Source organism: Chamaea fasciata, unplaced genomic scaffold, assembly GCF_029207755.1.
Source record: "Chamaea fasciata isolate MVZ Bird 193981 ecotype frontalis unplaced genomic scaffold, bChaFas1.0.hap1 SCAF_26, whole genome shotgun sequence".
Taxonomy (NCBI): domain Eukaryota; kingdom Metazoa; phylum Chordata; class Aves; order Passeriformes; family Sylviidae; genus Chamaea; species Chamaea fasciata.
Window position 1 is genome coordinate 1,199,120 of NW_027094111.1, and position 25,080 is coordinate 1,224,199.

Consider the following 25,080-nt stretch of genomic DNA (forward strand, 5'->3'; position numbering starts at 1 on the left):
GAACGGTGGATGTTAACAAAGTAGTACCACATTCATCAGGAATTCTGGGGATTAGGGAATCCAGGGATTCAGTGAGGCACAGCTCTAACACCGAGGCTGCCCTTGGGTTGTTTGTCTTTCCTCCCTTTGTGGTTTGGGACCCCAAGAGATACATTTAATTTAAACTATCCTGAGGGTTTTCCTCTGGTTCTCCCCATGGACTGTAAACCCATCTGGTGAGTGTTAATTAGGTTGGCAAGCAGTCAATTAAGCTAAATTGCCACTTTTCTGTATCTCTTCCTGCATCCCAGACGCTGTGACTTGTGGCTGAGGGATGACACCTCCCACAGCAGAGCATTCCCAGCTATTGTCAGAGGGCTCAGATGTCTCAGAAAAGCTCAATTTCAGTAAAAGACATCACTAGTCACGCCACCAAAAATACAATGATTTTGGGTTTGTGTCCCGCCCCCCCCTTCTTTGGATCACAGTTTCAAGCTCTTCAAAATATTAAATGCTAAATATTTCTTTCAAAGCCCTGTAAAATGAAGTTTTAAAAGTAAATTGCACAATTCTTACAGCTAACCCGAAATCTGTGGAGACTCCTGTGAAACTGGGAGCATTAGTAATATTGTCATTTCTAATAATAATTAATACTGTAATCATCTGCATTTCACTTAATAATTAATACTGTAATAATCTGCATTTCACTTACAAGCATCCTGTTAAAAACAGACATCCAGCTCTTTCAAGACACATTTTAGTCACCTCAATCCTGCCCTAACTTCTCCCAAGACATTTTTGGTCAATTAAAGCTCGATCAGGAGCATGGAGCAAGCCAGAATAGGTTTTACCACAACCTTTTATTCAAAGTTTCTTTTTACCACAACCTTTTTATTCAAAGTTTGGTTTCATTTGTCTCACCTGAAAGACAAATAGAATTAAACAGACATGCAACACTGCCTGTGAAAAATGAAGCAGTTGTCCTTTATAGTGCAACAGTGTAAAGCTTGATTTATTTACACATTTTAAGGTGAGCAGGAGAACGTTGCAGGCAGATCATTTTATACATTCAGCTGTGCCCCACGGAGTTGAGTTACACATAAAATACACACTGAGGATGTTTTCAGTGCTCTGGTGCATGGAGAAGCCACACAGGGTGGAAGCAGGAGATGTCCCTTTACACCGGGCAAAAAAGCCGAGGGATGAACCCAAGGAGCTGCTGCTTCCCCAGAGTGCTGGAGCAGCTCCTGGTGCTGAGAAATTTGGAATCTGGGGGTGCTGTGCCCTGTGCAGGGTCCTGCCTGAGCCCTGCAGTGTTGGCATTCACAGATCACAGTGTGCTGTACCACACTTGTAACTTTTCACCCTGGAATGTGGCACAGGGCCCCTCTCCTTTAAACCTTCCTGTGCTGCTCAGCTGCAAATGTTCGCTGCAATCCCAGGCCGTGGCCATTGTCACCTCAGACTAACAAATACTCTGTGAAAAGCTCAGTGTGAGGGTGCAAAACCCTTCCTGTTTCAGCTTCTCTGGACTGGAAGGGAGGTGAGGAGTTTAATTCACTCCTGAAAGAGCCAGAAAGAGCACATAAGTCCTTCAGTCAAGTTTAAACAACATACTTTGTTCCTCTGGGTCCTGCTCATGCCTTTTCTTAGGCTGAAGAGCAGAAAATAACTTTTTTTTTTGGAAGACTGGGAGAAAAAGCAAGAAAGAGGGAAGTGCATAAAATAAAAACAAACAAACAAAACCAAGCCCATTTTAAGATTCCAGCGTTGAACAGCAGCAGCAAACAGGAGTGAGCCCAAGGAACACCTCAGGCTGCACTGCTGAGGCACAATAATCAAACCCTTTGTGATTTATGTGCTGTGGAAACAGACACCACCTCCAGTGGAGGCCTTGGGCAGGAAGTTTCCAGAAGCAAACAAAGGGAGATTTCCCTGTGGCTGCAGGTGAAGGGAACTGTCATTATTAAGTAGAATTATTTGAGCACCCAGAGACTGTGTAAATAAAACATGGTTATGTAAAGCTTTGGAGCAAGACTTGCCTTTAGAATATTTGAAAAGAAAGGGCCAAAGCCACACAATAACACAAAAGCTCAGCTCACGGCTGGGGGCAGTTTCACTCAGAGAAGGGCTGACACCTGAGGGCTCAGTGCAGGGAGCAAGGTCAGGAATTGAGCTCAGGCTCAGGAGAACTGGGGAGTTTACAGCAAAACCACCCCTGGGCCAGGCCAGGGACAGCCTGCAAGGGAAGCACAGCACCTCAGAGCAGCTCTGTGCCCTGGCACCGTGTCCATCTCTCAGGTGCCAGGGCCTGTGCTGAGGAGGAAAACCCAAAGCAGGCATTCCTGCCTGCCAAGTCTGTGCTCCAGCCTTGGCTTTAAACCCTGCTGAGGACTGGGACCACTGCACTGTCACACACAGGACCATCCTGACCCCAAACATTTAGGCCCTTCTGATGAATCATCTTACACCACCCAATTACCCACAGAGAATACTGCCATGGAACAAGTGTGTGGTGTAGCACAGCTCGTTTTAGACTCTGTGTTCTGTGGCTGCAGAACCAAGAGGTCAGAACAGGTTGATTAAATGGGAAGAGATAAGGAAAGGCAGCATTCCCGTGCCCTTCCCATTGAGCCTCCCTGCACTGCTTCACTCTGCATTGTCAATGAACAAAAGCTGCCCATAAATTCACCAACAATCGATGAGCACATCCAAAGGCAGTAAATCAGTGTCACTGCACCCCAGCAAGATGAATGCTCTGGCAGCAAGAGCCCATTAACGTCCTTATCTTGCTTAATCACAAATGAAGCATTGAGGGCGAAAGGAAAGCTGTTATTTCTTGAGGTTCCCGAAGTTCCAGTGCAGGGGATGCCACTGATAAGATCTGAATTGTGCCCAGCTGGTGAGGAAACCTGGGTACAGCCCCAGGGCACCTCCCCTGGGCAGGGGGAAGGTTATTTTTCTAAGCTGCACAAAAATGCCAAAGCAATCCAAAGTATGCCCAGATCGAATCAGTCTGCAGAGCTGGCAAAGCAAACAAAGGCAAAGGAACAGTTCTGTTGTCATTTACAACAAGACTCTGGAATAATCAGGTACAGGTCAGGGGAGTTGTTGGGAATTTCTGGCAGTGGGAACAGAAACTGGCCATGAGTCAATTTAACAAATAAAAATAAATAAATGCAGAAAGACACTGTTCCAAATCTAAGATAATCCCAAACTCCCTGGTATTGGGGGAATCACTTAAAAATACACAGAATGTGAGCACTATTCCTTTCAAATCAAGTTCCAGGCTCCTGGAGATTCCACTGTGCAGACAGCCCAAGCGACACTGAGTGGACTTCAAATTCAGTTTCCCAGCAAAAACCTCCAATTTTCGAGCAGCCAGTGCTACCAAAGTGCCAGGATAACCAGTGAATGTTGTACTTTGTCCTCCTCACTAGACACTTCCCCATTTCCCCCCCTGTGTCCATTCTCCCTCAGGATCAGCTCCTGGCCATCTCCTGGAAGCTGGAAAGATAAATATCAAAGTACACAAAGCTCCATTATCCTCACAGGCCTCAGTGAGTGCTGGGCTGTGCAGCTTCTCTCCTTAGGTCATCCACAACAGTAGACAAGGATTGTTTTTCCTTCTCTTAAAAGAAAAAAGAAGGGGGAGGACCCCAGCTCACATCACCTAAACTGAGCTTTTGAACTAAGGAACTTCAACACCTTTAAGTGGTTGAGACCACTAAAGTTGGAAATCCTGCCTCAATCAGGGAGAAAATAAATAAACATGATAAAGAATTCAGATTTCGTCCAAAATTACATGAATTCCCCACCAGATTCAGTCACATCATTCTCATTTCTCCTTGTCCTCGTCCTTTACAGTGCTCCCTCTGCACCATTTAATCCATCTTGAAGCTCCTGCTATGAAATCAGAAAACTGGCAAATACTCTTTGTTCTAAGCCATATAATCCAGTGGTGCTCTAAAAACAACTCCTATCCTCAGTGCTTGTGTTGAACACCAGAACAGAAGTGCCCCAAATTCGTGGTTTGAAGGGATCAAGTGTTCACTCTCACCAGCTCTGCTGCCCTAAAGACACAGCGAGTTCCAGCGTTGGTGCTTCAAAACAATTCCATTTATTGCTGTGTCAGGGGAGCCCCGTGGTCACACCAGGATTTAGAGCCTTCCTGGGAATCTGTCACAGTCCCTGTAAATGAAAGATTAAATCCTGTCCTCCTCTCTCTGTGAGCAGCTCCTGCAAACTCCTCTGGAGATAAAACCACTCCCAGCAGGGCTGAAAAGTGCACAGTCACTTCTCTTCCACAGCATCTCCTCTCTCACCAGCTCCACAACGCTGCACTCACCATTCCATCACTCCACACTCCCAGCCAGCAGAATTCCATGCAGAACTGGGATCTGCCTCCTGCCAAGTGCTTTCAACTTCCCAACTAGAAAGAGTTCTTTATTTTAATAATCAGCCTGGAAAGTCCAGCTCGAGACGAGCTGGAAACTCTTCTCAAGGTCGGCTTTCTGCTTTGCTTCTATTTGAACGGGTAAATAAATAAAAGTCAAACTCCTGAGGACTCTGATCAGTCCTGGAAGGTCACTCACTCCTTCTTGGTGTGCTCCAGCACCCTGTAGGGAGGGGCAGAGACTCCTTTGGGCCCGTGCTGCTCCTGCACGATGGGCAGCGTGGCTGGGGTGTAGATTTCTGGCATGCTGTCGTTGTTCTCCAGGGCGCCGTAGGAGAAGGAGGCTTTGAGGTCAGGCTGCACTGCAATCCCTTTGTCGTGCATGTTCTGCATGCCTGCAAGAGCAGAGGCACACGTTAGGGACAAGAGTGCATTTGTGCAGCTCTCTGCTCAGCCAGGAAATGAGCGGTCCCTGAGGCTCATCAGCTCCTCGGGTGTTAAATCAAAGACAAGGATGGGTTTGTGCCCGATCCACCCAGCCCTGAGCGGAGGCAAAGGCTGAGCCCTCCCTGTGCAGCCCAGCCTTTCAGAGTGCTGAAGGTGATCCTGGTTACCTGGCATGGCATCCATTGAGATGTAGGGCTCGAAGGGGACAGGCTTCTTCCTATTCCTCGTGATCAGGAAGACTCCCAGGAATGCCACGAGGCACCTGAGGGAGGAGAAAGGATCACTGAGACCCCTGGCAAGGGAGAGCGCAGAGTGTTCCACCGTGCTCCATACAGAGTTCAGAATTCCAGGGCACTGCCCAAGCTGAGCCCCCTTGGGCAGCACTGGAACCCCCCCAGCAACCAGCACAACTTCACCTCTTCTCTATCAAACACAGGGAGAAGTTTTCTTGGTAATTAATTAATTAACCTTAACTGACTGCAGGGGAAAGGAAGCATGGCAACATTAGGTTCTGCTTTGATGGAATTCCAGGATTTAGCAGCCTGACCCTTCCAAGGCTCCCTGTTAAACACACCAACATCCATGGATGTGGATGGTTACAGAGCAAGGTGCAGCTCAGAACAATGATCTCCCAATTGTTTGGGGTTTTTCTTTTCCTGCACTTATCTAAAAGGCCCTTGAGAACGTCCCCTGATTATGGAGAGCTGATTACACCAAAGCACTGAGTTACACAGGAAATGTTTTACTGATCACATCTGCATTGTGCCTTCTCCATGCTCTACAAACTCCAGAAGTCAGACACAGTCCAGGGAAGGTGCAAAATCTGAAACAAGGTTCCCAGAGAGGGTTTCTTTGGGTTATTTTACAATTCTTCCAGATTCATGAGCAGGCAGCTTGAAAACCAAGCCATATGCTCAGCACCCAAGCTGATCCCCAGGATTTAGTGATTAATTGTTGTGTAATTGTGCATTACCAAGGGTTACATGATTTTTTTCCAAACTGAGCTCTAAGGGCCACTCTCTGCTCTGACAGAGAAAATGCTTTCAGCCTGTTCTCTTCTCCAAGACAGTTTGTCCCTCCAACAGAGAGGTATTTTTAAAACAGATTTGTATTTTTTAAAATTTGAGTCACATGAAGCAACAGTTTTCTGTCAAGGAAACCTGGAGCACTTACCCCAGTGCAAACATACAAATGTGGAGAACATCTTCACCCATGAAATCCAGGTAAAAAGTTGCTCCTTGAAAAGGAAATAATTCATTACATCCTCCCAATTCTGCCCTCAGCCAGAACCCACATCAGCCAGGATTCCTATTTTTATAGCCAGCACCTTTGTTTATTTAATGGTCTTAAAATAGGTGTCCTGATTTCTATTTTAACACAAATTATTGACAAATCTTTTTGAGTTTCACTACCAAAATAGTTCTGCTGGTGTCACTGAGATGCAAGTGAACCTGTGCAGCATAAACACGAGGGGCTATTTTGGAATGATGAAACAAATTGGATTTAACTACAAAAAGAAGCAAACTCTTGACCCCAAACAACAACAAACAGCTCCACCCTCTAGAAGTGTCCTTGGTGTCCTGGCTGGCAGCAGGACACACGTTCTGCCTCCTGCTCTTTACATTTTTAACGTAAAGAAAATAAACGTTTTACCTGCACATCTAAGAACACGCACTGAATGAGGAACAGTCTCAAACATAAATTCCTTTGCACTTTAAACAAAATGACAGCACTGAACAGAAAATTTTAACACAGTCTAATGGATAGTTCACATTTTTAGAAAGGAAAAAAAAAAACCCCAAACAAAGCCAGTGCAGATGAGAGATGACAAAAAACCAGAATCATTATATTGCTGAGTATTCTTCAGGAGGATTATTTTTCCAAAGTCTTTTGGCCTGTTTTTAGCAAGGTTTGTGCAGTTACCTGCTGAGATTGCTGCTGTGGTGGATAGGATGTAGCCAATGCTGGAGATCTGAGCTGAGTCATAGAGCTGGGAGGCCTGAGCTAAAAACCTGCAACACAATCACAGGCAACAGGGGCTGATTGGGAAGGATGCTTTTTTTGGAAACACCTTTCAAAAGTGATGCATAAATTTAAGGAAATTCATTCTTTTTCTCGCTGGACAGCATCAGCAGCAAGCCTTGGAATGAATGAAAAGGACAGAGGAGGGAGGTTTGTGGCTGCACTGAAATTACTGTCCCAACCTCAGGGCCAGAGTGTCCCTCATATTTTGAGAAGCCTTTTATCCCTGCTGCTACCAGCTTTTTATGTAATTGCAAATACAAAAGGGGAAAAAAAACCCCTAAAAATAGACACATTATCACCAACACTGATCCTGCAGTGTGATTTTAACCAGTGCACAGCTACTGCATTTGATTGGCCACCATTTCACTCCTAACACTGTTTGGCAAATACTTGAATGGTGGCATTAAAACCACCTGGCAGTGTCACTTTGGGGAAAAGCAGAGCCCACCTGGGACAGATCACAGGAAAAAATGGATAATTCTCCTAAATTTTAGGAGGCGTTTTCGGCAAGGTAACAACCAGCTCCTGAGCCACCCCCCACACAGCTGCAGACAAAGAGAGGGGCCCTTACGTGGCCTGGTAGACAGCTGTGGCAACCATGCACACCAACATGATGTAGAAGATGGGGGAGTCCAGCTGCAGGGTCCCCTGGATGGACACCAGCATCATCCCAGCCACTGCCTTCACTGTCACCACGGTCATGGAACCTGGGGGGACACCACACTCAGCTGGGGCAGCTGCAAACCGCCCCAAAAAACCTGCCAGGCCAAACAAGGGATGCAAACTGCCTGTTTGCCACCGGCTTTGCCCGTTTTATTCCCCACAAACCCACCACAGCAACCTCCAATAAATCACTGAACCCTCCTCTATTGATGCCTCCAGAACTGGCAGCATTGACTGATTTTGTCAGTGCTGTGCAATTACGTGATGGGAGGATACAATTTTCTATTTGGTTGGGTGAATAAAGCCAAGGAAGGCTCCAGGACAAGAAGCAGGAAGAGCTTTCCTTTCTTGGAAGTTGGGCCATTCGGAATTTAGGGCAGTTTCTCTGTAATTCATGGAGCCTCTGAGGCACCACTGAAATCCAGCCCCAAACAGCTCAAACAAACAAAAAGACACTGCAGAAACTGAAGGTAAATAAACCGCAAAATTTGAGGGCTGTGACACAATTTTCAGCATGGCAAACCTGCTATTACTCATCCTTTCAAAAGTTTAATTAATTACAGTTTTAATATAAAAAATGTTAAATGTGTAAATCCAAAGTCACTGCAGGATCCCACTGTGGGATATCAGAATCATCAGGGACCAGCTGGGGTGGCAGAGGACTCCTCATTTCTTTAACCACACAGCAAATCTTAACAGAGCTAAGAGAATTCTTGTGGGTCAAATCCTCTCTGACCCACTGCCTCAGCCCTCCTTATGCACTGAACGCCCCCCTTTGTGTGCCTAGACTGAAATTAAGAACACTCATATATAACCTGCACTTTCTGTGCTTGGCAGATTATTTGTCTGATGGGGAATAAGCCTTAATTGTTCAAAGGTCGTTTGCAAAGATCCTAAACATCAGCTTCAGGAACATTCCTGGAGGAAATTAGTGCATTTCATGGCATTAATTAAATCAATATAATCCCCTGCATGCCTCAATTTACTGTTCAAAGATCTTACATGTTCATATCAACTCACCCAGCAAAGCCACCAGCAGCAGAATAATGACAATGTAGTTTGCATTTCTCTCCTTGTAAAAATACAGGAGCAGACAGAAAACAATGATCTCCACAAGCTACAGAAGAGAGAAATGAGAATATTAGAGATGCAGAGCTCATGGGGTTGGCAGTAAATGAGATTCTGAGCCAGCCAAACATTAGAATAGGGCAAATCAAAGGGAAATGGGGATCCCACACAATTATAGACCAAATCCAGCATCATCTTAGATTCCAGCTAGAGGAGATGTTCAGCAGCCTCTCGCAGAACAGGAAACACGAGGCACTTTTGGTGTTGGATTTATGGTAAAGCAGCTGATCAAACAGTCCCGACTGAATATTCACAGGAGAGATCCCAGTCTGCTCTCTGCAGTGAGCTTCCACAAGTGATCCCTGGGGCAATGGCCAAGACTATCTTCATTAAAACACAAATTTCATGGGATTTTCAAGAAGAGATTCGTGGGCCCAAAGAAAGTGTGGAAAAAGCCCAGATTCAGGCACCAGTAAATTTTCAGTCAAAGACATTTAATCCTACAGAATTCAGGGAAACAAAAGGAGCTGTGCACGTGCCTGACACCTGGAAAAGCTGTCCCAGGTCCACGAGTGAACACAAGGAACGCTGGCAGCAAGCAGAAGGAGAAACAATGCTGGAAACAGAACTGCCCCCAGGAGAAAACCAGCCCACCCTCCATGGCCCCTCACCATGTAGAGCAGGAATGGCCAGCTCACTAAATGCCGGGTGATGTTTTCTGCTGTCATCTTCTCGTGGCTGTTGGGTCCAAATGTCACCAGCAGATAAGTGCCAACAACTGCCAGGCCACAGCCCACGAAGGACAGCACGTAGCGCCCTTGGGCAGGCACAGGAACAGAGAGGACGGGGTTAATCAGGGACTGGGATGCATGGAATTCATGAATTAATCCCACAGGACCATCAGTGACATGGTGGATGTGCCTCTGGGGGACTCCTGGGTGCCCTTCCTGCCCCAGCTCCAAAATATTGCAGCCACCAGGCGCAGTGGGGGTGTGGGAGCTGGGACAAAGCTGGTAGTAGGTGGCATCTGCTAAACAAATAAAGCTACAAGATCGGGGTGTGATCCTGCCTTGGCACTGCCCACAGCCCTCTTCCCCCTTGTGCCAACACCCCCATGTTTGTGGGATTCAGCTCATCCCCCTGTGCCTGTGCTGCTGCAGCATCAGGGCTGCAGCTTCAGCCTGTTTCTAAACTCTGTGAGGTGCAGGGGATTTGGCACAAGCCAGGGAAAAAAACATCCATTTGTAATAAACACTGGATGAGATGACACACTTCATTCAAGAGGTGCTAATGAGAGCTTGCCATCCCTGTAATTATAATTCCTGAGGGGCTGTGCTGTGTGTGATGAATTGTAAACACAGAGGGAAAATGAAAAGAAACTGTGGAACTTACTCAAAAATTCCTTGGGCTTCCATTTTTCTTTAATAAATATAATTCCTATGATTGCGCTAGCTATGGAAAAAAAAAAACAAAAGAAAGGGAGAGAGAAACAGTGAATTGTGCAGTCAGGAATCTCCCACTGGACATACTCAGGCTAGATCCTCCTTACCCACAACAGAGACTGCACTGAGGGGCACAATCAGTGAGAGAGGAGCAAAGGCGTAGGAGGAGAACACTCCCAGTTCTCCCAGCACCAGCAGACACAATCCACTCCACCAGGTCTTGGTTCTGAAGTAGGCCCGGGGGTCCTTGGAGCCTGCCAGCCTGATGTGGCTGTATTTCTAGGCAAGAAAACAGAAATCAAGCAGCTTTGGCACGTTTGATTGCTTCTTTCAATGCAGGAGGAGTACTGGCCACAGGGCACTCACCTGGAGGTTGAGGGCAATGCTGCTGACAAGATGCCCAAAAATAGCCAGAAGTGCCCCAATCAAGTTCTCCTGCAAAAACAAAACCACACAGTTATTAAACTGAGCCAAGGAGCTCAGAGGGGTTTGCACACTCTGCAGGAGAGCAGACTTTTCAAACCATTCCTGAGTCATGGAACAGGGTTGGAAGGGACCTTTAAAGGTCATCTGGTCCAATAAAACCTCTTTATCCTCCTCCCGAACTGCTGATCTGGGGCTGTGGCTGTGCTCCACACGTGTGAACTCAGGTGACAGATAAGACTCAACAGCCACTTTCTCCAAGAGACTTCAGTTCGTTTGCAGTTTCTCAGAGAGGAGGAAGGTAAGGCTAGGAAAAACTCCACACCATCACTCATTCTTCCCTTTGAAAAACTCCTTTATGAGGATTTTACTGCCCTGGAATTTGACAGAGAATGGATCAGGAACCTCTGCTTCCCAACTGCTTTGCTCTTCTCCACTTGTGACAGCTGCTGGTTCAGTCATGAATTCAGCCCATGTGATGAGGCAGCCCAATTATCACAGATCTTAATCTGCTTTTTGTATAAACCAGTTATTCCCAAAGTCACAGGAGACTGCTGACAGCTCCCAGCCAGTTCCCAACCTCTTCTGCTCTGGCATTTGCAGCTCAGCAACAATTCTCACGCTCTAAAGGTGGAATTTGAAATAAAGAAAGGATGTAAAGCAGGCTGAGTCACAAAGGAGATGCAGAGGAGGACTGAAGAGAAGAGCCTGACGCCACCAAAGATTTGTGTGCTCTCAAAAGCTGCCTAAATCTCATTAAATGTCATAAGCACTGTTCCTTCAGCCCAGTCCCTACTTGGATTGATTTGGGATAACCCAGCTCACGTTCAGATGTGAATATGAGTAATTGGACTAATCTTGATTTTCTCATACACAGAAGAACTTCCAGACTTCAAATTCTTAGCAGCAGAACAAAAACCTCTTTATCAGAACGCACAAAAATTAAGATTCACTCAAAGAGCTTCACTCAAAACCACCTGAGAGAGGTTCCCAGGACCAGCAGAGAAGGTGGCAGGAGGATGTCACTATGTGGCCACACTGCAGAGTTCTCTGGGCTGTGACAGCCTCAGGTCAACTTCCACAAGGGCCCAGGACTGTGGTCTCAAAGGGGAAAAAAAAAGCCCTTTTTGCTGAGATTTTCTGAGCACCTTCAGAATCAGGGATTCCGAGGGGATTTATCTGTTTCCAGCTGGGGAAAAAAGAAGCAATTCCAGCCCCATGTCCCACCCAGCTGCAGCCTCCCCTGATTTTCAAACAGCTGAACACACAAGGCAAACCAGAACCTGTGCTCTGTTCCTGCTGCATGGCTGAGGCTGAAAAGGCACCTGTCAGAAGCACTGCACCCGAACACCTCCACGCCCTCCCACTGCCACGCCTTCCTCCAGCTTCTCTGCGCTGTGACACAGAGTTTCTCCTTTCCTCTCACCGTGCACAGGATATGACACCCCAGGAATGGCCCAACACAAGGACAGAGCCCTTTCTGCAGAAAACAACCCCAAAGCAGCAGCATTATCAGCTCATTCCAATACTCGGGGCCTTCTGGGGATGGAAACCTCCCCACTGGGGTGGGAAGCTGACCTTGTAGGAGAAGGAGTCTGTGTGTGGCTGCACAGAAACTGCTGCTGTGGCCAACGGGAGCTGCTGGAGCTGCAGACTGGGGCTGTTTCCTCCTTCCATTTTGGGTTTTTTTTTTGGCTTTTCAGCCTCCTCGATGCTGGAATTTCTCTTTAAAGAAGAGACTCGGACGCTGCTGGAACCAACTTCTGGTACCGCTCCCTGCCATCCATCCTGTTCCCTTGGGCAGGTTTGGGGGAGCACAATCAAGTCCTGCTGCTTCCCTTCCCCTGCCCTGTCTCAGGGGGGGCACCACAGGCACCAAGGAGGGTGGATGAGCTACTCTTTCCAGCCAGTCAGTGAAGCAGCAGGGTTATGTTCCTTCAAGATGAATCTACGTGAGAAAAAGAAATATAAACCAAAGAATTAGATCGAAGAAATCAGTGATCCAAAACCTGGAGTGAAGGATAGGCCACAGAAACGCCCCTGGAATCAAACTCAGAGCTGCACATAAAACAGGAAAAGCAGAATTTAAATGTCTTCTTAGAAAGCCTTGGGCAGAAACTCACAGAGACTTTGCTTTACAAGCTCTTGTGAACTGGCTGGGCCCCAGGGGTGACACACTCAGCTGGCATTTAACAGCATCACAAAGGCTCTCAAGTCCTCCAAGCTCTGCTTTTCATTTCCCTCCTCCCTGGAGCTCCAGTCTGTTGGGGAGCAGCGCTCCGTGAGTCAGCCCGTCCCCACGTGCTGGGCATGACAGCGCTGCTCTCCCTGCGAGCAGAGGTCAGCCCAGGGGAATCCCAGCCAGCCTGCATTCCTCGGAGCCAAACTCCTCGGAGGCGTCTGGAAAACACCGCACGAGCTCCCAGAGAGCGCGGGGAGCAGCAGCACCAGCGCTGCCCTGTCTGCAGGGGATCGGGGCAGGCGGAGACCCCGGCAGGGCTCGCCCGGGACGGCGCGGCCGGAGCATCCCCGGCCGGAGCCCCGACACTGCCCCGGGCACCTCCTGCGGCGGCGGGGCCGAGCCCGGCAGCCTCCCTTGGGCATCCTCACTGCCGGGCAGCCGCAGCGCGGGGGCAGAACGGGCAAACCCACCCATTTGTGAGGGCACGGAGCGGCAAATCCCGCTCCCACGGTGAGCCAGCCCTGTCCGGGCAGCGCAGCGCGCCCAGACACCGCCGGGCCGGGACACGGGGTGTCCACACCCAACCCTCCGGTGTACCGGCCCCGCACCTGTCCCTCCCCTGTCCTTCGAGAGAGGCCCCGCCACTCACCGGCCCCGCCGCTGACCCCGGCCCGGCCCCGGCCTCCCGCTCCGGGTCCCGGTCCAGCGCCGCGGCCGCCTCCTGCCCGGCGCGCCCGATTGGTCTCCGACGCTGTCAATCGAAGCCCAGCCCCGAGACGGGGGCGACGATTGGCTGCCTCGCAGAGGTGGGGCCGAGCCCAGCCTATGGGCGCAGGGCTCGGAGGGGCCGGGCGGAAGACGCCGCGTTCCGCCGCTCGGTTGGGGCGGGACGAGGCGGGGCCGCGGGCCCCACCCGGAGCTCCGGGGCGCTCCCCGGCCCAGAGCGGCAGGGACAGCCGCGGCCCCGCGCCTTCCGCCGGAGAGAACCGAGCTGCTTTGCCCCGGTGGGACCCGTCCCTCCCGCTGTCCCCATGTGCGCGGTTCCCGCTGGCGCGAGCAGCAGCCGGAACCGTCTTTAAGGTGCGTGCGCCCAGCGCCTCCGCCGAGCCACCTTAAACCGGCCGGTGGCGCTGAGAGCTCGCCTGTGATTGGGCGCCTGCCGCAGTTCTCAAAGTAACGGGCACGGTGATTGGAGGAGAGCTGAGGCGGCGGTTGTCTCGGCAACCGTGTGCCCGCATTCCCGGTGCCGCCGGGGGCCGGGGATGCACCGGCACGTACGGGCGGTACAGACCCATACAGACCGCACACCTCACCTGGGCGGGGCCGGGGCGTCTCCCCGGTGCTCCCCGCGGAGCCGCCAGTGCCAGCGCGCCCCGCGCCGCCTCACCTGGGCGGGGCTGGTCTGAGGCGACTTCCGGTGGCGCCCTCCGGGCCCTCACCTGAGGCCTCACCTGAGGCTTTACCTGCGAGCACCACCTCATCCCTCACCTGGGCTCCTCTCGCCCCCGAGCCATTGCGCCGAGTTCTCTCAAAGGAGACAGCAAAAGCCATGTCTGAGCTGGGCCCGCTCTGGAGCCTGGGCCCTGCTGCACGTTCAGGGCTGGGACTGAGCTTAGAAACAAAATGACGGCTGTGCCCTGAGCGGTGACACTGGACGTGGGGGCTGTGAGCGGATCCCCGCCTTGCCAGCTCAGGGAGCACCAGGTACCTCAAGCAGAACAGCACCACTCGGTGCCATGTCCCGAAAACAAACAGCACTCACCACAGTGAGTGCGGAGCTGAAGGGTGAAAACCTCAGCCACGCCAAGGGTTTTCACTCAAAGCACAGCCAGGGTTCGTTACTGGAGCAAATCAAGGGATATCTGGAACTATTTAGGGGTTAGAGATGTGCCAGGTCCAAAATTCCTCCTCTTGGGCATAAACCAGCACAAGGGAATAAGAAATGCCATCAAACAAAACATCCATCAACAGCAGTGCTTCCCGGGGTCTTTTTAAACAAAACAGGGAAATGAAAAGCAGGAGTGACTGCTGATTTTCTGAAGGGAATACTGCATTAATTTGCCTTTATCTTACACATCCCATTTCAAATGAAAGCTGCTCTTGTGTTCACATGTTTCCTGCATCTCCATATTCAGTGTTGCTATCTTTGGATGTTCTTCTTAGGCTTCAAGATTTCCTTATAAACACCACAGGAAAGGGACCTCAAACTGGAGGAAAAAAAAAAAAAGAGAGATATAAGTCTCAGTCAAAAGGATTTCAGTATAACCAAGTGAGTAACAAAAATGTTTGGAGTTTATGAGTTTGGGGTTTTTTTTGCCATTGATAATGATCCTGTTCTGCTGTAAGAATAGCAACCAAGTTTAGATCAAGGTCATTAAGTTCACTTTGTAATCACAGCTGGTAACAGAAGGAGGAATGCTAATGCAATATTAGTGGTTTAAGCCTGGAAATGACTCCAGATAGATCACCTCAGTGGTGCCACCTCCCCATCTCCCACCCACCAGCTCTGGCCCTGCTTCTCCCGAGTTTTTTGAGCCCTCCAGGACACACACGTTGCATTCCTTCAGGCGCACACTCCAAGCGCTCGGTGGAGTCAATCCCTGCGCGGGTGACCCCTCTCTCTGCCCGCCCTTTGCCTCCCTGCCCGCGGATCCCGGATTTTCGGGAATTGCCTCCTCCTTCCACCAGCAGAGGGAAGCAGAAAGATGCGGTGAAGCCGCAGCGCTTCCCCAGCCGCGCTCCTTTTCAAGCCCGGCCAACGCTCGCAGCTGCCAAGGGCCTCCTGGGCTTTCTGGATGCACCTTCCCGGCTGCTTCCTCAGCTGGGGGGAGGAGGATGCCCTTCCACAGCCTCCTGCTGTCTGGGGACTACGTGGTAACCCCAGACCTCCCAAAATTACGTACATGAAGGGTTTCTGAAGCTCTGTACCGGGTATGTAAAGTAGGGAAATCAAGGAAGTGTTTGGCATCTTCCCCTCTTTCTTCTCCTGCCTTTGGCATCTTCTCTTTCTTCTCCTTCCTTTGATCTCTTGCTCCTCGCTTGTCTCTCCCATCTCAGTGATATCAGGAGTGCATTATCTCGGGGCTGAATAACAGCAATCAAGGACGTAAAGGACAAAAAAAAAAAAAAAAAAGATGAGGGGAAAACGATCAAGGTGGAGAAGTTGCTTAAAGACTTTCTGTAGGCGCCATCAGTCTGCCTGGTCAGCTTCCAGCAGTGCCAGCTGACCTGATGCTGAGCTGTGACTAAAGCAGAGCAGGCAGAGTCTGCAGGGAGCTTCCCAAAGCACTCCCTTCCCTTTGAGAATTTCCTGCTTGAAGGGCAGAGCGGGCAGGAGGCCAAACCACAAACTACACAAGGGCTTGGCTGCTTCTCTCCTCGGCTTCATCCCTGGAGAAGAGTTCCTGCAGCAGGTCAGGAGGGGAAGCACTGGAGCCACCAGCACCTGAGCTTTTGGGGGCTGCTGACTCGGCTTCCCCCACCTGAAGGAGTTGGCTGTGTCCCATTCCGGAGCACATTCCTTGGGTCAGGGATAAATGCCAGGACGGGAAGTTGCCCACTTGTTATTTAGACAATGGAAAGAGCTTGTTTGCCTCTCAGTGCCTGACCTACAACACCCAGCAGGTGACTTGACCCACTTGTGTCACTCTGCCAGTTCCCCCCTGCCTGCACACATCCCTGCAGGACCCGGGAGTTCTCCTCTGGATTCCCCTCCCAGCACAGTGCCCCTCGCATCACCCGAACACAATTCCAGGGGCTCTGAGGGCGCTCAGCAGGAGCTCGGTCTCCAGGGGTGTGGAGGTGCCTAATCTCCAATTACCCTCAGCAGCACCCAGGTGAGGATGGATGTGCCAAACCCAGAGCTGGATGCACAGGATGGGAGAAGGGCTCCAGAGCCTTTCCCCGGCACGTGCTGCCCTGGAAGTGCTGGTCAGGAACGTGCTGCCTCAGCAGGAGCTGTCCTGGCTGGGCAGGGATTGCATCCAGCCCTCCCAGGCTGGGCAGCAGCAGCCAAGCCTGGCAGCACCAGGGCACAAGGAGCTTGCAGATGCAGTTCTTTATCAGCTGCTCTGGAAACCTGCTGCAATTTTAATAATCGGCTCCAGCAGAATTGGGCAGGTCCTGCTTCCCTCAGCACATCCCCGCTGGCCACAGAGCACGGGCTGGACAACCTCAGGCACATGGCAGGGCCACGTGGGGATGGACCCCGTGGCCAGGCCAGTGCAGGCTCAGTCCTGGTTCTGCTTCTGCTTGTTGATAAGGAACAGCTGGCTCAGGATCCCTGCAGATGAACCCTCAGACCACATCTTCAGAAATCTCCTGTAATTTTGGAGCAGCCCAGGTCAGAGCAGCTCTGCTGAAATCCACGGAGTTGCATCACGCGCCTCAAATTTTCGTGTGTCCTGAAGCGTTTTCCTGCAAACCAAAACAGGTGGAAAACATGATTTGTGCTCAGCTGCTTGGTAACTCAGGGGGCACGTTTACAGGAGAGGCTGAATCCACCAGAAAACAGATTCCTTGGGGTGTGATTCCTTGCAAAGCTCTCCCAGTTTTCATGGAATGGCCCGTATTTGGGGTTTGTTATTTTTAGCACCATAGTAGCACCGTTCCACTTGTCCATGCATGCAGCCAGGAACAGCTCAGCTGAGGGAGGAAAGCGCAGAGCAGGAAGAGTTCCCCATGAGCTCAGTGTAAATCAGCACCTTCTGCAGCAGCCAGCACCGCCTGCCCACTCTGCCCCTCAGCCTTTTGTGAGGCCAGGCAGAGCAGGAGCCTCCATTCCCCTGCCAGCCATTCCTGCTTGTTCCTCGGGGGGTTTGAGTCACTCCAGGGTTGCTGCTGCTGTGGCCAGGCACAGGTTCCATCTGGATGGGGTTTTGAATCAGCCCTTGGCTCATCCATTCCCCCTCTTCGAGCCTGGCATCTTCCCTGCTCTATTCAAACACAGTTAAATCCCTTCACCCTGGTGTCTGTATGAGTGGAATTATGTCCCAACTGCTTCATTTTCCCCTCCACTGCCCATTGCCTTGTTCTTCAATCCCAGGCCTCTCCCTGTCCTCTTTGCCATTTGGGGAGGGGGCATCAGCTCACTGCCAGAACCCAACTCTCCAGTCACCAGAACAGGAACCAAGGCACCCTCAGAGCATTTTCCATTGGCAGCTGGCAGACAAGACAATTAATGAGGCTCGCACAATGTTCCTAAAGACCAGGAACTTCAGCTCTTCCCATCCTACACACTGGAATAATTTCACATTTGAGTTAGTACAAAGCTGTTTCTTTTATCCTCTATGGTCCCAGACCTTCCGATTCCCACTGGGATTGGCAGAAGTGGGACACGAAGGGCACACAACCCTTCTTGGGACCACATCTGAAAAGCTGCAGGGATCACGTACAGCACAGGCAGGGCTGGATTTATTTGGCTCTATAAATAGAATCCTGCCCAGTCCTCTTTTTGAGAAGCCCAAGAAAAGAAGAGAGGCAGGAAAGGTGTGGTACTGCAAATAAAGCGTTCTGCCCACATGCTGCATTAATTAGGCCCAGCTCAGAAGTTACAGGGGAGATTTTAAATGTGCTGTGGCTCCCAGTCTGTACAAATTGCCCTGTAGACAGCAGAGAAATTTGATCTTCCTCATCCCCAGAATCACTCAGCTTTCCATGCAACAGGAGGCTTGCATTGAAGGATTAAAAATCTAAACTCTGAAGGCACAGTTAAAATTAAAGCATGAAACCCGTGTGACTTGGAAAGCAATACAGGAATTACAGCAATAGCAGCACTGGTGGTGCTGGAGTGGTGGGTTTGGTTCTGGCCACTCGAACTCTGAAAAAGGCCCTGGCAGGTGACACCTGGGGACACTGCTGGGCTCAGGTGACACCTGGGACACTGCTGGGCTCAGGGGCTGCAGGGTCACACCTGGGGACACAGCTGGGCTCAGGTCACACCTGGGGACACCGCTGGGGAGCTGTGCCAGTTCCTCCAGCTCAGCACCTGCCTTGAGGTTGAGTTCCTCAAGTCCTGCTGATTCACCCTTGTGCAAGTCACTTGCCCGCTGTGTGCCTGCTGCCCGGCCCTGCAGGGTGCCCGGGCTGCGCAGGGTGTTGTAAGCCTTCCTCCACAGGAACTCGGGGTGTTTGGAGATTGGGAGCTGTTAACAGAACACCAGTGTCATTACCCATTATCAGATGGTCTGTAATAACATACACACGCCTCCTGGGCTGCTTTGGCCCGTTTGTGGCGCCTTCTGTGGCTCTGATTCCTTTGGGATTGTTTGGTTATTTCTAGAGAGAGTTGTTGGGTTTTTCCCCAGTTTTGAGCCATTCCTCGGTGAGTTGTCCCCTCTCAGGCTGCTCCAGAGCGTCTGATGACTTCATGGAGCTGCTTAACACCGACTGAAGACACAACTTAATCAGCTTAATAAGCTGCCACTCATCACCTGAGACACCTTAAGTGCGGCATGCACGCTCCTGGAGCAATCCGTGCTTTCCCAGTCACTTGATGGCATTTATACATCAGCTGAGGCGTTTTACCTCCCAGTTTGGGTGTGCAGAGAGCACAGGGAGCTCTGCTGCCACAGTCCTGCTCCCTCACACAGCCCCTGCACTGGGCTCTGAACTCTGCTGCGGTGACTCAGGCTGAGCACCTGCCCCGGCATGTTCTCTGTGGATTAAACTGGTTTGCAGGCCATAATTATTTTCTCTATCACGGTATAATGGCTCTGCATCGTATTCATTTTAACATGGTAAGAATTTGCTTCTGGGAACGGCCTTCTTGAATTAATCACTGACTCATGATTTACTGGGGGAGATAATATCTAACCTACAAGAGGCAGAACAGGAAACTATCTATTTAAAAGATGGCAGGGGCTGATAATTTATGACTATGGACAAAGAGCTATCCCAAAAGAAGAAGGGGGACAGATCCTGCAGTTTCGTGGTCACTGCTCTCGCTCAGCAGAAAGGAGCTTTTGTGCCATCACTGGAGGATCTGGTCTTGAGTGACAGATTAAAATTGAGGGGGTAAAATGGGAGTGAGAAACAAGGAAAAAGCGTCCAAGCAGACCTCAAAGCCATCCTCAGCTCTGGGACCAAGCCCTTTTTCCTTCTGAAACTCACCATTTCTGCAAGCAAAGCAATACCACTTTTGCCCCGGCAGTGTTTGTGGCTCGAACCACAAAAGGATTTAATTTGGAAAAATTTGGGAAATTCTCCACATCCGTGAGCCTGGAGCTGGGAGGGAGGATGGTGCTGCTGCCCTTGGCTCTGCTCCCCCGTGGAGCACCTTCACACACAAATCCAGAGCTTCTTAGGGCATGCTGGACTGAAGTGTCACTTCCATGAGCTCTGGGAAGGTCCCTTTGAACCTCTGCTGGGAGAACCATCCAGAAACCACCCTGGGGCTCTGGAGGAGCTGTAAGGAATCACCAGAACACCCCACAACACTGGAAATGCCAGAGGCTTCAGGAGAAGCCACGCTGGTGCACAACGTAGCTCCAAACAATGTCCTGGCCCTTTGGCCGCTGAGGGTGAGACCCGGGGTGAGGGCACAGAGTTTATCTGGCAGCTGACACAGCTGGGAGCTCTCCTGTTTGATCCCCTGAAATGGCTAACGGTGCCTTTGTTGCTGTGCTCAGGACTGAGCTCAGAGCTGCCTTATCAGTGTCCCTGGAAATCAGCTCTGCCCAGCACTTCTCCAGTGCAGCAGCAGCAGCTTCCCCACACAGCCCTGGCACACCAGTTCTTTTCCTTTCCCACATTCCCTGCTGGGTGCACTCTCCTTCCTCAGTGCCTGGGCTGCAATTTGCATCCCTTTCCTGTTTGTCTTGTAGCTCATCCCAACGTGGGTCCCCTCACCAAGGGAATGACATCTTCCTTCCAGTCAAAGAGCTCCCACCTCACAAGGAACAACGGATTTACTCCAGAGTCTGCAGCCTCAGTCGCACAAACCCACCAGGGAAGCAAAGAAAACTCCTCCCAGGTGAGTGCAGCCTGGAAGACACCCCACTGCCATGGGATACGTGAAAATCCACCACAGGAGGGTGGTCCCAGAGTGTCCCACCGTGTCCTGTTGTCCCCAGGAAGTGGCTGGGAGGTGGCAGTGCCTGGAAGGGCAGTGTGGGTAGGGAACAGCCTGGAGCAGTGGATCAGGGCCCTTTATCAGCTCATCTCCCAGACATTTACAAACAATAATTAAACCCTGCACCACCCCGGGATGTGGGGGCCACTTCTTATCCCCACTGCATGGAGCAAGAAGCCAAAGCACAGCTGACCTGGAGAAGGTTCCACAAATCCCAGGCAGAGGCTTTAGGCTGGGCTGGTTTTGTCCCTGAACTCTCCCCAGGGGAACGCTGAGGGTGAAGCCCCAAATCTGGGGGCTCAGACACTCATGTCTGCGCAGCATCCCAAGGCAGCTGGTGGATAAACCTGGCCATTTCCCCAGCCCCTGCTGCCATGGGAGCTGGAGAGAGGCTTGTAAAAGTTCCTCCTGGAAGGCAGAACTGCCGTTCCCAGGTGTTCCATCCTGCCACCATTCCAGAGGGATGAAAAGGCAGGAACAGAAACTCCCTTCTCCCAAGCCCTCCCACCCTTGGGATCCTCATGGGACGTCAAATAAATCCGTCAGCAGATCGTTCAAAAGCGTTTTTTGTCACCAGGCAGTGACATTGCCTGGCCTGAGATTAAGATCATCAATAAATTCCTGCCCGTGGAAAAGAATGAGCCCATGAGAAAGCCCAGGGCTCTCCTTACCCGACAGGGAAATCTTTACTACATCTCTCAGCAGCTGGATCTTGTGTCAGGGGTTGGGGGAAAAGGAAGCTGGGAGGGAAGCAATGCCAGGAGGGATTTGATAAGGACAGAGGGCTGGAGGAAAGGGCAAATTAAATACGAGGAGGGAAGATCCGCAGCCTGTGTTATCAGAAAACACACAAACACTCCACACCCAACTGCTGCTGGGGTTAGAGCCTGCTCCCTCTGCTGTTCCAGGCACTGGGAGAGCAGGAGGGGCTCCCAGCTGGAGCCCTTTGGCATCACTGTCCTGCTCCAGCAGTGCCTGGAGAGGGGAGCAGCTGGGCAAATCCAGGTATTCCGCAATAAACATCGCAGGCTGTCCAGAGCACTTCCATTTCCCAGAGATTCTGGCCTGGAAACATCACCCTGAGGCCCCCGCAGCAGCTCTGCAGTCCTCGCTACCAGCTCCACGTCCAGCTTGGCTGGCTCATCTTTTGCAATATTATTTTTAAAGGTAAGGTTGGAAAAATAAAAGCATGTTTGCAGTGTAAATGCCATTAAAGCATCACTGAGTGTCAGGGCTTTGGACAAACAGGTTCTGTGAGTTCTGTGTGTGTGTAAAACTCCCAGCGCTCTGGCTGTTGGTACAACACATTCCAGCTGCAGAATTCCTCTCTTTGATGGGAAGAGGGGAGCACCTGCAGGGGACAGAGCCCGGCTCATCCAGGGCGGAGCTCTGGGCGCCTGTGGGATCCCTCGGTGCCCGTTGTTGCCAGGCTCAACTAACATGATTTCTTCAGTTAATCGCACTCGTTTCTTGCCCTGTTTGTTCCTTCTAAGAGCCCCAGGTCCTCCTGGGAGGTTGTGAAGGGCCGGGAGAGCAGACAGGAGCAGTTCCTGCTGTGTTTCCCAGCGGCTGAACTCACCCAGCTGCAGATTTTGTCCCAACCACAGACACCGAGGGGGCACCCTGGTGACACTGGTCTGTCCTGAGCTCCTGTGCCAGCACTAAGGGGGAAAAATGGGCTTTTCTGGAGCCACATGCAGCTCCTGTGCCAGGCTGGCAGCTCCCAGAGCAGCTCCCGGCTCAGCTGGGATCCCCTGCAGCAAATCCTGCCTGGCTCACTTAGAGGAGCACGGCCACAAATTACCTAAAGAGGAAGGGGATGGAAAGAAATACCTTCTGCAGGTTGAGGAGAAATCCCCCTTTCATTTTCATCAGTCTTTTATAGCAACTGGATCCAAACCCCTGCAGCGCCACAGCAGTGCACAAACACCCAGAGCTGCTCTGGGCTGTGCCCCAAAGGACAGAGCTACAGAGAGCAAAATCACCGGGGCTGGCACAGAGCAGCAGCTTTACCGAAGGCTGGTTACTCAGCAGTTCATGCCTGGGCTGCCTCAGAGCTGGGGCTCAGCATTCCCGGGACTCCCAGGCAAAAGTGCAGCCGAGGCAGCCCTCGGCTCACTGAGGTAAATCCCGAATCCCTGCACCCTGACTGTGAGCACTGAGCTCTGATTCTGGGGCCGCTTCCCAGCTGATGATTCCAGCACGTTCCCACAGCTCTGGGGGTTCCAGTGCCCAACTCGGCCAAAATTTCATTCTAAAAATCCGAGACACTACCGAGAACCCTCAGCAGGTTCATTAAGGCTTTGCACGCTCATTAACAGATGCAGGCAGGGATTGATTTCCCTGGCTTTAATCCTCTCCTGCCATGGCCAGCACAGCACCAGGGCACCTCCGGACACGGCGTGTGGGTGTCCTGACAAAACACAGGATGCTGTTTTTCCCTTCGCAGCCCTGCAGAGCCACACCGCACACCGAGCTCCTCAGCTGCCTGCCTGATGATGCAAGGAGTGAATAAGCACGAATAAAGACACAGAAACTGGGTGTTGTTTGTAGAAGTGAGGAGCGGAGCCCTCCACCCAGCGCTGGGGATACCAGAGCTCTTGCACAACTCAGCTCTCAGCCTGCTGCTCCTTTTCATGCATCTCTGTCTCTGTGGGCACTTTTTCCCCAGGAGCTCCCGGGCAGTTCTCCTTCCTCCCAGCCTGTGAGCAGCAGAGCTGGGATGCCGGAGTGGGATTCCTGCGTCAGGATTTCCCTCAGACTCAGCACACCACGAGCAGGCCTGTGCCGGCCTGCCAGGGCTGCCTCACGGGCAGTTCATTAGTGCTGCTCGGTTCTAAGAATTGGAAGATGATCATTAACTAAAATTGGTTTGAAAGCTTCCAGTTTTGTAGATGTTGGGTAATTAAAACGACCAATGGGCTGCTGTGTGTTTTCGTCTGAGAGCTCCCAGTGCTGGAGGCTGGGAAGTCACCCTGGAGGGGAGTCAGCCCTGACCAGGGTGGGGAGAAGGGAGAAGGGCAGGGGCAGATCCTGCTGGCTCCGCACGAGTCCTGACACCCCCCTGCCAGCCCCAGCTCCCAGAGCAGCTCAGGTGAGCATTTCTGAGCACACAGCAGGGTCCTGGCAGCTCCCGAGGGAGCCCTTTGCAAACACTCGGCGCTTTCACACGACCTTTGGTGCTCGGGGTGAAAATCGCCTTCATCGCTCCTATCTCAATCTTCAAAAGGAGCTGGTGGGCTCCGGGCGAGGAGTCAGGAATGCTCTCGCATATTTGGGAGCTCTGCTTTACGCAACCTCGCAGCAACTCGCCTTGGCTGGAAGGGATGAGCGATACTGAGCCAGTCAGCAAAACACCCACCTCGGCGGGCAGGGCCGGGGACTCTGCCCCGGCAGCGCTTCCCTGCACGCACAGACACCGGGACTGCAGCCCCGGCACGGCCGGGACAGAAACCGCGGCCGGTTCTCTGCCTTCGTCGCACCCCCAGAGGGGGCAGTCATCCCCACAGTGCAGACCCGGGGAGCTGCAGCCCGGGTGGGGCTCACCCTGCAAAACACAGCATGGGTTTGTGGGAAAGGGAAAGCCATAAAATCCAGCAAAATTCATCTTCCTTCTGCTGGGAACGTCAAGTTAAAGCTGAGATGGCTTTTGCTGTTGTAAAGCAGGAGCAGCGCTGCTGGAGTCCCGAGGCTCAGATGGGTAAATGTTTATCTGGCAGGAAGACAACCCCCAGCTCAGACTTCCAGAGCAACTCACTGGGGGCTGAGAAGTCCCCAAACCAACTCCGTGTGCACACAACAGCCCTGCACAGCAGAGCCAACTGTCCCCACTGCCAGGGCTCCCCCAGGGCAGGGGGACACCTCTGTCCCTGCCCGAGCAGCTTCTGCTCGTCCCCATGGCCGGGCAGGCCAGGGCCACCCCGGCCGGGATGAGCCCTGGAGCCAGTCCTGCCCCGGAGCACAGCAGGGACAGGGACCTGCGGCTTTCAGCTGGTGACACCGAGCACTGGGGGAGTCCTGGTGGGGCTGGTTTTGACTGGAGCTGAAATTCTGCTGTAGGAGGATTCACAGAGTCAACACTGAATCAGAGGCATCCTGCTGAAGAAGGAGTTTGTGAGCTGAAGGGAAGGAGCGCTGCAGAGATCCCAAAGGCTGATAAACCCTCAGCTTATCTGCACTTCATCTTAGAGGCCATCCTCAAACAGCGCTGAAGGAATAATGCTAAACTCACCCAGCTGACACACTGCAGCGTTTCCAAATCCTCTTCCCAGGGCTCTTTCCTCCCCACTCACAGGCCTCAGGTGCACCCTCACCATGGCCAGGAAAAGCAGAGGATGAAGAAGAGGGAGGAGGAAAGGCCCCGATTTTCATTGGTCAGAGGATT

General features: G+C 51.6%; 1 protein-coding gene across 3 annotated transcripts; it reads right to left on the reverse strand.

Annotated features, from left to right (window-relative positions):
• Positions 1–820: 820 nt before the first annotated feature.
• NIPAL3 (NIPA like domain containing 3) lies at positions 821–24,979 on the reverse strand. 3 transcript variants are annotated; one of them, XM_066204547.1, is made up of 14 exons: positions 24,928–24,979; positions 15,529–15,709; positions 14,388–14,832; positions 12,022–12,391; positions 10,387–10,455; positions 10,128–10,299; positions 9,971–10,030; positions 9,250–9,395; positions 8,531–8,627; positions 7,419–7,554; positions 6,746–6,834; positions 5,996–6,059; positions 4,990–5,084; positions 821–4,770 (listed from the first exon to the last, which is right to left on the reverse strand). In XM_066204547.1, exons 4-14 carry the CDS (start codon positions 12,118–12,120, stop codon positions 4,571–4,573), a joined length of 1,227 nt encoding a protein of 408 aa, XP_066060644.1. In that variant the 5' UTR covers positions 12,121–12,391; positions 14,388–14,832; positions 15,529–15,709; positions 24,928–24,979; the 3' UTR covers positions 821–4,570. The 3 variants fall into 3 exon arrangements, with proteins under 3 accessions (XP_066060644.1, XP_066060646.1, XP_066060645.1); XM_066204549.1 differs by lacking the exons at positions 15,529–15,709; positions 24,928–24,979 and adding an exon at positions 15,178–15,297; XM_066204548.1 differs by lacking the exons at positions 14,388–14,832; positions 15,529–15,709; positions 24,928–24,979 and adding an exon at positions 13,275–13,331.
• Between the last annotated feature and the right edge of the window lie 101 nt (positions 24,980–25,080).

Coding starts and splice junctions, on each gene's coding strand:
- NIPAL3 (XM_066204547.1), bottom strand. CDS start 12,120: ATGGAAGGAGGAAACAGCCCCAGTCTGCAGCTCCAGCAGCTCCCGTTG. Junction 10,300..10,386: donor GCATTGCCCTCAACCTCCAG/GTGAGTGCCCTG, acceptor TTTCTTGCCTAG/AAATACAGCCACATCAGGCT. Junction 4,771..4,989: donor CTCAATGGATGCCATGCCAG/GTAACCAGGATC, acceptor CTGCTCTTGCAG/GCATGCAGAACATGCACGAC.